We start from the raw sequence: 12,560 nt of genomic DNA, 5'->3' as shown, positions 1-12,560 counted from the left end.
AGGAAACAAGGGGACGTCTTCTCTAAATCATTGGTGCTGTGCAGATGTTGGAGACACAGGTCTGATCATTTATGGACCATGAATGTGGAGAGATAAATTATGAACAGGCTCTAAAACACAAATCAGAGCAGGACCCTTCTCTAACAAAGTAGTTGACTGTTGTTAGAGAAGAAACAGCTATGCACGGGCAGGTCTAGAAAATGATGAGGGGGTCAGGCAGAGGCACTAATAACTTTTAATGTCTTGATTTTATGTCATATTGAACTGATTATTACAACTAAAGTGATCATGTAATGTTTAAAAGTAAAGAAAAAAACAAGTGAGCATTGACTTGCTCTTTCTGTTAATAGAATACAGTAAAAACTATTTTCAGACATAGTCGTGAATGATGATTAATCATGATTAATTCATTTGCAAGCTGCGATTAATCTGATTAAAAATTGTAATAATATGACAGCCCTAATTTTTACTTTTAAATAACTGTACTTAGAGATTAAGTCATGAAGAATTTCTACACATTTGCTGTGTTTCTCTGTAATGTGTTCTTCCTGACAACACAGAGCTACTCTAACATCAGGTTACATTAAGGTTAAGGATACAATAAATGTCTAACAAGATAACAAAATGTAATAATACTAAAGCTTACCTCAATGCTGAAGTATCCTCGATCTACATAGTCACCGAGGAAGAGATACCGCGTGTTACTGGGCGATCCCCCCACTTCAAACAACTTCATAAGGTCAAAGAACTGCCCATGGACATCTCCACACACTGCCAAAAAACAAACAAAAAAATAACACAGTTTTCAATTGCTCAACAAGGACTATTTTCTTATTCTGAATATGGAGGATGTGTTTTTTTCTATTTTAAAAACAGTCATATATAGTGTTAAGCAAATGGAAACTTTACCACTATTGAAAAAACGAAGAACAAACATAATCATATTCATATTTAGTTGTTAAAACGGGGGTTACACATCCCTAATGACTGAACAAAATATCTATTAAATCCATCTTGTCCAAAGCAAACTGTAAACTGAACAAAGATCAAATATTTTCAAGTGGAAGTTTTCCACATGTTTGTTAATGGCTAACATTAGTACTCAGCAAAGATGACTAATATCCTGCTTATAGCAGTACCACTCAAAGCTCTCTAATCATGGCAGGGCTGGAGGGACGCATCTGGGAAAAGGTATTTTGTAGTGATTCTCACACAATCGAAAGCAATTTACTTTAGATGTTGATCACTACACCACCATAGCACCGTGCCAATATTGCACATTTTAACTAAACATTATTTGAAATAGTTTCCAGTGCTGTTCATGTTGACACAACAACCAGCACGGCTGGATTGTACTTTCAAAATCTCAGCTGTCAGCAGCACAGGTTTAACAAACTTCTCCAATCAACCTGAAAATATATAGTCTCTCACCAGCATTTAGATTTTAGGTTATGAGAAAACCCAAAAACTTAATGCTCTTATATGGATCTGAAGGTTTTGGTGCTTGATGTGTTGGACTGAGGCCACACAATATTAGCTGAGAAGGAAAAGAAAGAAAAAGTTTTCCAGAACTGAGATGACTGTTGATTCTTGGTTTGTGGGGCCCTTTGATCTGACAAGGACGTAAGTGTTTAACAGCTGTCAGTAACAGAAACACAACACTCCAATGTAATTACACTGAGGCAGGTGCCATATTTACTCTTTGTGTTCAACACTGTCTTGGTTCAGTTAAAACCATCCCGCACAGCTGATCCTACACAGAATGTGTGCACTTATGTTTCACATGTCAGCTCAAGGTCAGCTACGGAGCAGCAGTGCTAATACTTCAAGGGGTTCGGTCTCTTGTTTCATTACATGGTACAGGTAGGCAACCAGGTCAGCTAAAACCCTGGACCTCTGGTTTAAGGAGTGTGCCCATCTGATAGTTTGTTGCACAAACCCAGACATGAAAATAATCACATCTCAAGATTTGACCAACACAGTAAACGATGCGCCCTGTTTTGGCTTTCAGAGTTGATCTGCTAAGCAGTAACCTAAGGCAAAGCAAGGCATAACATGCAAGAAATAAAAGGAATAAAAGGAATTAACGGTTGTTTTGTTAAAGCCAGCAACAAATAAAAGAAAAGTTTTTAACCTTGATTTAAAACTGCTGAGAGTTTCAGCAGACCTGCAGTTTTCTGGGAGTTTGTTCCACTTGTGAGGAGCATAAAAGCTGAACGCTGCCTCTCCACTCTTAGCTCTGACTCAGAAAGTAGACCTGACCCTGATGACCTGAGGGATCGGGTTGGTTCATAATGAACCAGAAAATCCTGAATGTATTTTGGCTTTTAGTGTTTTCTAAACTAACAGCAGGATTTTGAAGTCAATTCTTTGACAGACAGGAAGCCATTTAAAGATCTGAGAATCTGAATTCTATGATCTACTTTCTTGGTCTTAGTGAGGACTCGAGCAGCAGCGTTCTGGACTAACTGCAGCTGTTAAATGGACTTTTTAGGGAGACCTGTGAGGGCGGTGTTTCAGTATAGTCTAGTCTACTAAAGATAAATGCGTGGACTAAATCCTGCTGAGTCATCAGTCACTTACTCCTCAATATGTTCTTAAAAGAAGCACTACATAACTGTCTGAACTTAAAGCATTCCTGACTTGATGGATGGCACAGGGACATTTATTACGCACATTTCTGGAGCCGTCACTGCCCAGCAATGTCCCAAATCTGAGAAAACGCACAATACGACCTTTTCTTCTGGGGGAGCAGTGTGACGTTGCAGCTGAGTTTCACTCATGCTAGCAAGTGGATATCAACACATCGGACATTTTGAACACAGCCAGTGGCTGATTCAGCAAAGAAACACGATGAGACATTATCAGAGGAAGAGGGGAAAAGAAAGAGACAGAGGGACAGAGCAAGAAAATTAGTCAAGATAAGACTGTCTTTTACTGTTTGGAAAGCTCTCAAAGTGAACGCAAGATGGATGCCAAAATAGCGGTCTATGGGGAAAAATCTGCAAAAGTTCAGTAGCGCGTCTTAAAGTGACATCGGGCCGACTTCACAACTCTCTTAAAGGTCCCATATTATGCAAAATTCACTTTTTAATGGTTTTGGAACAGTCATACTGGTCCCCCCGCATGTGTAGGAGACCCGTAAGTGTGAAACTCTTTCAGGCGCTCTCTCTCCCCCCTGCTCCACCTCTAGGGAAGTAAGCGCTGAAATGAGCTTGTTTGAAAGCGTGTACGTTATGACGTCATAAGGGACAATAACCACTCCCCACAGAGCGATGGACCCGCCAACCGGCTCTCAAAGCCCGCCCTCTAAAAATCACCTAGCACCCAGTGTTTTTCCCTCTTCGGCAACCCTCGTTAGCGGACATGGCTAAGCGACAGAAGCACTGTTCTGTTTGTGGCTGCATAAATGAACACGAAAACGTTTTTTTACTTCCATCCACTGAACCCACGAGGACTGAGTGGATTAATTTTATTTTTGGAGGAAATGTACCCGGAAAACTTCCAAAGGTTTTGCATGTCTGTGGCCAGCATTTCAAAGAGGACTGTTTCCACAACATGGGGGCATGGAAAGCAGGCTTCGCCGACCGTTTGAAGCTGAAGCCAGGTTCAATACCAACTGTCCGTGACACAGCTGGAGAGGTAAGAGCTGGCAGTTATTTTATCGTTTCGGCCTTATTAGTCTGATAGCTTGAAAATATATTAGTGTAGCCGGTCCTGACTCCCTGACCTGCCACCAGCCCTCTGCGTTGTGTGAATTATCCACGGAAACCAGGGAATTTCAGCCCAAACACTTGGCGTATTTATTCTGTACAGAATAACAGGATGCAGCATATGAGAAACCGTGTAAATGCAGCCGACCTGAGACTCCTTCCTCCACAGCAGCCGGAAGCAGACTGAGGGAGGAAGTGCTGCACCCACAATGACATCCCGAACGTAAATTAAAACAACGAAACCCCAAATTAGTTTTTTTTCTTTCCAAAAGAAAATAGAAAGGTAATGCTTCCAAACAGTAAACCAAATAAAAACAATAATAACAAAAATCTTAAAACGAATGAAGGATTTTCGGTGGAATGTTTTACATTTCTTTTTCCTTCACGTTACATTAGCACTGTTGTAAATGTAGCCAAGTCACTGTTTCTACTGTTTGTATCCGGTGCCATTGTGCATCAGATTGATGAGCGTAGCTAGCTGTGTTCTCCGTGCGTCGCGGTTTGGGTCGGGATATTACTATTGATTTCAGTTACCATGTAAACAGGGGTAACTGTCTGCGTTTGTTTATCCTTCACTACGCTGTAATCAGCGTCTAGTAACCGCTAAGGCCTAACCTGTCAATCACCTCATGACGGGCGATGCGATGGGCGGAGCCAACAGCTGAGCTGCTCCACCAGGGTTCCGCCCACCATAAACGGCACATTTCTGAAGCTGCTAAAAAGAGGGAGGTGAAGAGAAGCCGCTGCACTCAAACTGAGGGTCGATTTGTCCATACCATGGCGGAAATATTTCATTTAGATATTAATGAATGGTCTCAGATTGGGAATAAAGTGTATAATATGGGACCTTTAAAATCAGTTTACTGCTAAAATTCAGATCTGAGTCCATAACTACTCCCAGATTTCTGGCGTTGCTGGTGGTTTTTAACTTAGTTATTTGAAGCAGAGTGCTGACTTTTAATCATTCTTCCTTGGCTCAAAAAAAACAATTATTTCAGTTTTGTCTTCATTTAACTAAAGGAAGTAGAAACGCGCCGGTCAGTTTTTTGGGGGGATTTCGAGCTGATCCTGATATTTTCCAATACCAAATCTGTTTATGTGAACATTATAGTAATTATGGTCATTATTGCTGTTGTTGTTATTGTGTAAGGTTTCATTAGATTGTAGTAAGATTGTAGAAGATTGTCCCTTCTTAATAAGAGAGCAACTGATAAATTAAATTAATCCAGTTTAAATAATTATTTATAAAAACCTTCTAAAATAAATCAAAGACAATGTCTGTTGCTGCTACATAATTTTAATACGAAAAAAGGTAGTAATAATTTAGCTTTTTAATATTTAAGGTTCAAAAGAATGTGTTGAAAGAGAAGCATGTGAATAATCTGGGAACGCTAGACAGTCTGATTGCATTGCAGTTGTGAATGTTTAAAATGCTCCACAGGTTTACGTACATTAGTGAAAGCATGGCTAACTTTGTGCTGTAAAATAAGCCCATCATGCTCAACAAGCTGCATCTATGAGCAAAACAACCCAAGCTGAAGATTCCCACATCTTCCTTCACCTTCTTCGTGTGAGTCACATTGTATTACAGTATTTTAGCTAGTGGACTTTTCCAGAATTATCCTGACAGATATAGACTGACTAGCTAGAAAGACGAATTGGAGCAACTTTTCTGTGGGTTAATCCTGTCAGTTTTCACGTTGTCTGCTGGAAGTTTTTCATTCCTCTAGAACGCTTAAGGAGTGTCTGCTGGACTATTTTTTCTTCCCTTCTTAGCTGAACAACATTTTACCCCAGAAAGCTTGGCTCTTTACACATTTCAAGTTGCTATCTTGTGTTTTAATTTTCCAGAGTAATATATAACTAAATTAGTGACATGCTAAATTAGCAAAGACAACTCATTTTTTCATCAGACTTGTCAGACCAGGTGTTTGGTAACGCTGCATCTAAAGTAGAAATTCAGGTAAAAACTAAATCATATATAACCAGAAGCACACCGAGAGTTAGAAGCTCTTTGTCAAATTTAGCCCTATCTCCCCATAGTAAAATTCCTGGATCCAGGCAGTGATCCACATCACCCCCAAAATCTAATCACTTGTTCCTTATTCTGTTTCTGAGGTTTCCTGAAAATTAAATCAAAATCCGTCCATAACTTTTTGAGTAATGTTGCTAACAGACAGACAGAAACACAGACAAACTAAAGCTGCTGAAAACATAACCTCTGCCTTGGCTGAGGTAATTATTTATTGAGTTCTGATGGAAATATTTCATGAACTGATTCTGCGTAAACATATTTTGTTTGGCTTAAACCTGCATAACACTTATAATAATAATGTAACACAGGACCACAAACGCTCCCTCCGTGGATCCGTGAGGTGGATCGGGAAATTCAGCCCGATATCTGACCATGAAACACGTCAATATCGGTGCCCGATACCGATAATGGATCAGACTGGTCCCAATTGAAGGAAGTTCTAGCACATCCTACCTTTAATTTAATCAGTGCATTTGATCTGTGTTTAGATTAGGCTGTAGTATCCTGCTGAGATGGTTATGTAAATCTGTCTGTCATCAGCGTAATAATATTAACATATTTTGTCATTTTTCATAATTTTAGCAAGTGGGAGAATGCAGATGTTGAACAGCAGTGGCCCCAAGATGGAGCATCGATGAACTCCAAGGTTATTTTTGTTCATTCAGATTTGTAGTTACCTATTGTCACAAAGTAGTCCCTGTCAAGCAACCTGCCAGGTAGACACATGAAAACTGACAACGCTGCAGCTCCTTGAATAGCTATTTGAGGCTGCCTCTACTAGCAAGTCATTCATCATAAACCTCCATGTTAAACATTCCTGCTTTACAGCAGAATCAGACATGTTTCCATATTTTAGATATTTGGTATATCTGCAGGCCTACCTGTAATAGGTGCCTCTACTTCCAGCATGCACTTCTCTTGACGGAGGATGTTGGCCCCGTCATTAATGATCTTGAGAGCCACGTCCTCTTCCACCCTCCCCTCTTTGACCAGGTGGTTGCGGAGTAGCTCGGCATTGGGTTTTCCATCTTCAAACAGCTCTTTTACAGTCAGCTTATGTTGTGGAGGGTATGGCACAGCTGTTGACAAAAAGAAACCGAATAATGTATTAAAAATTAAGAGTTTAAGCCAAGGTATTCATGTTTAAGGGCATCCATACATCTACAAAGAAACAGCTTATCACTCTTTCCCCACACAAAATTATTACTTGGGTGGGTAAACCAAGTATATCATCAATATATTAAACATATTTGGCAAACACATAGTTTTTCTTTTAAAGTTTAAATGAATAACATTGACTATAGTAGAACATGGTGCAGTGTTTTGATTCAGCTACCACTTCCTTCTTTCTTGCAAAACAAACCATTACATCAGCCCCTTCCTGTTCAACACAAACACACTGGATCATGACACAGTCCCAGTTGCAACTTTAGCAATTTTAAGACAATTTTCAGAACTTTATGTTTTGTTTTGTTTTTTTCTTTCTATGCAAAACTGTCTCTTGCCTTGCTGCTCTATGCTTCAAGCACAACCTTTTATCACTGATTTACTGATAAAAATACAGACTTGTATCTGGCAGGTAACTACTCCACCACAGTCTTCTCCATGAGTGACAAAATGAACCAGGACCACATGGCATCTGACATTTTGTTGTAACACAAATAACAATCAGTGCAGATATTCATAAGCAAAAGGTACCATGTGTAATATAATCTTGCCACAAGTACAATGTAATTTGAGGGAAAACAATGTTATACTGTTATGGTCTGCATGAATTAGCTGAAAATATTAATCAAAGGTAATATCATCCAGGAATTAAGTGTGAAGCAATAAAAAGCTCTTTGTCAGGTTGCTTTACTTAAGTTGCAATTACTAGATATGAATTTTGTATTAATCAAGCATACACCTTCATAATCATACAAGGTAAGAAATGTGAAAGAAAAACAACTGGAGGACCAGCACCTTACTTAACCCTCCCCCCTCCCACAGTAAGCTTCTATACCACCTACACAATCCTTTTACTGTCATCACAAAGGTCAATGCTTTTAAGGCTGAGACCTGAGAGTTTCATCATCAAAACATAGCTATGTGCACAACAAGAAAATTTTGGGCCATTAATCACTGAGTGTTTATCACTAGGACAACGGTGTAGTAAAGACAAAGTTGTACTATGTCTACATCGGGTATAGCTTAAATAAAACCACTACTCTCTACTTTAAGAAGGCATACAGTGGCTTTTATTAATGTTTTGTTATTATTTGTGTTCAATTGATGGTGCAACAATAACTATTCTCAGCTGTTACCTGTTCGGTAGTGTGAATTGCAAAGAACATTGGCAGGTCAACAAGAAAGTCTTTTTTGCATCACTGATTAAATTAAGTACCCAAACGTGAAAATGGCCACAGTGTTTGTATGTTTGCTACGATGCTTGCACTAAAAAGCAAAAGCAAGCTAATTGAGTAATGTAAACTGAACCCAGCTATAGGCTGCTGTGTTGTCATTTATCTGCACATCATCAGCACTAATATAAAATGAGTCCATGCCCATCTTACTGTTAGTTGTCAGTCAGCTTTTTCTTGTTATTAAAGATTTTTATTCAGCTCAAATGAAATGAGCGAGTAGTAAATAAACACGAAACAGAGAAGATTTTTTACACTCTTTGTTATTTGGCATACTAAAGAAAAATAGATTTATATATAAATATTGGCTCATGGTGACCATTTTTTTCAATAGCAAAGTTACCAAATCAATCTTTGTTTTATTACTGCATGTAAGGTTTTTCTTTTTTTTTAAAAAAAAAGGTTGTGTTCTGTATTAGTGCATAAACACTAGCAGCAGCTTCATCAGTTAATAAAACTCTATAAGCAGATAGTAGCAGATTAATCTGCATTTGTGGACTGTGATCCAAGCTGTTTTGCTCCTAGGACTAAAAGAGGTAAAAAGGATTACAGCTGGTATGCCCAATAACAACTCCGGCAACAAATGCATTATGCCACCAATTACTTATGGTGTGAAGTCAGCCTATAGAGCCACCATGCTTTAAAGACTAAAATTAAAAGCGATAACTCAATATGAAAGTTATAAACTACATTTCTACAGCTTTAAAGGTTAAAAACATTTTCACTTGCACTGATGATATAATTCAAGAAACCCGATATTTCACAAATCCATTCACAGGTCAGTGCACAGGATTTCCTGGGCCATCCAACAGGACAAATACCAATATCAGGATGTGGAGATCAGTATAATAAAGAAGAGCCAGGCGTAGTCAACAAGAAAGAGAACGGCTTTAAGAGAACATTACCACACCCACACAGAGCAAATCAAAGTGAAATATGAATGCAGTATTAATGATTTTTAGAGTGGGTGCATTTACCAATCAGTCATGCAGTGCATGAGTACAGAGACCCAATGAGACAGGACATAAAATCTACTGCTTTTGTTTGTTGGGTTTTTTTGTTTGTTTGTTTGTTTTTTAAAGGAAATACTGGAACATTGTTTTTATTGCTGGTCCACTTGAGGCTTTTTGTCTTAGCAATAACAGGAAAAAGACAGTAGGTGGTGTCTGACTGCAAGAAATAGTTACAGGTAACTGATGTTAGTCCACAGAGAGTGGGCAGCTACCCTAGTTGAGGACAGACTGTAATGTGGCAGCCAGTGTGGTATAAATAAACAGTAAGTGCTCCCAGGCCTACAAGGCACGGCCACGAAGAGAGCTGTAAGCTGAGGTACGAGCCCTAAGAACAGATTAGGTAAAGCCTCTATTAGCAAGGGCTTCCAGATTCAGGGACTGTTTACTTAAAAGCCTCATCACACCGAAGGAAGGGCCTATGCGAACAAAGCAGGCTGTATGAAAACACTGAGACAGAACGGGAAGCATCATGAGCATGAAGCAACCAGACCGTGAAGCCTTTCAAGCCATTGCTGTTTTGACTAAATTTACAAGCATTTGCCAGAAGGCTGGCAGTTATTCCCCATACTGGACCATAATAACTGGCTTCAATGCCAAAGAACTGAACACTCCAGCTCAACCGTATTTACCCTCCTGCTTTTCAATAACAATAATGACAAAAAGAAAAGTAGTGAATTCTGGATTACATTGCAAGCACAAGGTGTAACCAGATAAAAATAAATCTGCTGCAGCACACCAGTTTATAATGAAAAAAAGACAACAGTGAAGGGAGTCACCTTTTCTAACACATAACCTGCTTAAGAAATGTTTTTTTTTTTTCAAAAGAATAAGCTAATTATAAAATAATAAGCTACCACAGCCCTGAGAATGGCTTCTTACTACAGACTGCATGACCTAATTTGCATTAATGTTTGATGAACGCCTCAAAACCATAAAAACACAGTAGGCCAATGCTGCACTGCATCAACACCCACATTCTGGCGTGACAACAAACGACTCAAGAAACAAAGACAAGTCTATCTACCATGCTGCCCACCGAGGATAATGTTTTCAACAGCGATATGAGCCAGCATCTAGAATATGTTCACTATTGTTTCAAAACGGGCACAATAGAGGAGGCTTGAATTACAAAGATGCGGCTGGGTAGAGATGAATGGAGTGGACTGTGGCTGGATGAATCATGAAGTCCACTTCAGATTGCTCTAATTATCAGTGAATGCATTACCCTCCCGAGCTAAATAGCCAGGCTTAGGGTTTATTTGCCGTCAGTCATGTGGAGTGGTACTTGTATTTATTCCCTTCTGGTCTGGTTGATTGTTTTTCCAGACAGAAGGGGCCTTGCTATAACAGATTTCAATATGTTTCAAAGATGAAACAAATCATTACCACAAACAACACGCAAGACTCCCAGAACCAAATGTGGCATTACTGATTTCAGTGAGGTCATGTGACTTAGCATACCTTTTCAGTCTGCTGAAAACTATTAAGCAAACAAGTGGAAGTCAATTCTCAGCTGAAAAATAATCTACTGACCAGTGTTCCTAAACCAAAGCTGTCTTTACAGTATGTTACAGTTCTTTTTTCTTTCCTGTAACAGCCCCATTCTCTCTCTCTCCACAACGGCTGGCCATGTTTGGAACATCACTGAGGAGATTCTTTCCACAATTAACTCACTCTCTCCCTACTGGCTCACACTTCAGCATTCCAGTCCTCTGGCAGGACACTCTCCCAGTGCCCTTGTGCACAGCCAGGGATGTGGGCTGCGCTGGCATTAATTAGTGGTACTGGTGAAGGTGGTAGTGGCTGAAGGGGTGGGGTTCTTTTCAATGGGAGTTGTCTCACGCTCTGCTCTACTTGACCCAACATAACAAATGGTGTACTGTCAGTTCAGTGAGTCATAACAACCTCACTGTCAAGGAATTCATCTTTTCAAGCTCTGCTACACAATGAGTGGGCTTTTCCCTTGAGTGGTTCAGCTGGTTTGTTTTTGTATTTGTTAGGTGGATTGCTGAAGAGAAATAATAATATATTTTTTCTATAAGTGGTCAGGGATGGATCAGCTTAGTAGTGATTAACTTTTGATGCTGATCCTGGTCCGGATTTGGCTCGGATTTGGATCTCTCTTGTGTTACTTTTCACCCATACTAACCATCAGGAGGAATTGTGTATGTCAGCTTTGATGCCGTGAAAGTTTACAGTCTCAGCAATCACTCATAAAAGATGCTGTGATTCATGATCATTCACAAGCATCCCATGGTATTTGGCATCTGATCTAACCGCTCTAAATCACACTTTCATTTGACACAAATCATTTAAAGAGACAAGCAGTTCCAAAAGCAACAGGTGGTTTAAATTTGCTCGACTAAATGAACCTGTCAGATCATTTTTAGGCAAACATTTTAAACCTATCAATATCATATGTAATAAGGTTTACTCACCTTTGATCAGCCGTTCCGTGGTGGACTGTTTCTCCTTGTCTTTTTCTTTATCTTTTCCTGACATATTTTTTTCGACTGGAGGCTATTTAAAAAAAACTTGTACAGTTCTGGTACAATCCAGCTAGCGTAAGGACAAGCTAGCACTCAAGTCTGGCGGTCACCTCCGTCTTGACTTTTGGTTATGGTCAGAGGCACAACTTTAATCTCTGTTTTTTCTAAAAGAAAATCGTAAAGATGCTAGCAAAGGAGGTCCAGGTTTTGTCGCAGTTTTGACTAGCCAATTACCAAGCTAGCTCACAGCAACATTAATGCTAACGAATAATTACAGCTCAAAGTAGTAGTTTTTCACACAGTTGCTTAAATGCAGTAAATAAAAACAGGCAACCGCTAGTGTGTAACAGTTATTGACAATTGCAAACAATACCTGGATATAGCCCAGATGGAGGCTGCCGTTAGCAGCTAATCCGATTTAGTTACTCTTTTTCAGCTAGTTAGCCAGCTAACATCTTAACGTATTGGCAAGTCGGTGGACAGGCATAAGCAAAAACGGAGGAGTGGGGTCTCATCTTGTAAATGCTACTCGTTAACTGTAAGGAAGAAAAAAGACAAGAAGATGGTAAAAAAGAAAAAGGTAGAATCACGTATAATCGCCTTTATTTAGTGTACATAAACGGCGCAAGTCTTTCCAAGATGCAGGCAGCGTCTTGACAGTGTGTCCTACTCCTCGGATTAAACTCTAATCTGACAGTGAGTGAGGAGCAGCCAGCGGCGGATTTCCTACAACATGGTGGAAGCGATGTGACGTGACTATGGAAACGTAACACGTGGTTTGGGGGTGCGTTCAATAACATGAATTATCTCCAGGAAGGAATCTGACATTTTTTCTTTGGTCCCGTGGGGCTCAAAAAATTAAGTTAGATACTTCTGCTGTTGTAACGAGGTAAAATATCTGCTTCTAAAAT

The 12,560-nt window shown here is 39.5% G+C and overlaps 1 protein-coding gene across 3 annotated transcripts in view; it reads right to left on the bottom strand.

Moving 5' to 3' along the window:
• Positions 1-12,350, bottom strand: part of ppp3cca (protein phosphatase 3, catalytic subunit, gamma isozyme, a) — a 37,453-nt gene extending 25,103 nt beyond the window's left edge. For all 3 annotated transcript variants that reach the window (XM_041999855.1, XM_041999856.1, XM_041999857.1), the window contains exons 1-3: positions 11,599-12,350; positions 6,630-6,827; positions 647-771 (exon numbers count right to left, since the gene is read on the bottom strand). In XM_041999855.1, the coding sequence (XP_041855789.1) occupies positions 647-771; positions 6,630-6,827; positions 11,599-11,662 (387 nt within the window). In that variant the 5' untranslated portion in view covers positions 11,663-12,350. The remainder of the gene's footprint in view (positions 1-646; positions 772-6,629; positions 6,828-11,598) is intronic.
• Positions 12,351-12,560: the final 210 nt, after the last annotated feature.

This window comes from Melanotaenia boesemani, chromosome 11 (assembly GCF_017639745.1).
Source record: "Melanotaenia boesemani isolate fMelBoe1 chromosome 11, fMelBoe1.pri, whole genome shotgun sequence".
NCBI classification, from domain to species: domain Eukaryota; kingdom Metazoa; phylum Chordata; class Actinopteri; order Atheriniformes; family Melanotaeniidae; genus Melanotaenia; species Melanotaenia boesemani.
The sequence above is the reverse complement of the archived record's forward strand: the minus strand, read 5'-3'. Positions and strand labels throughout refer to the sequence as shown.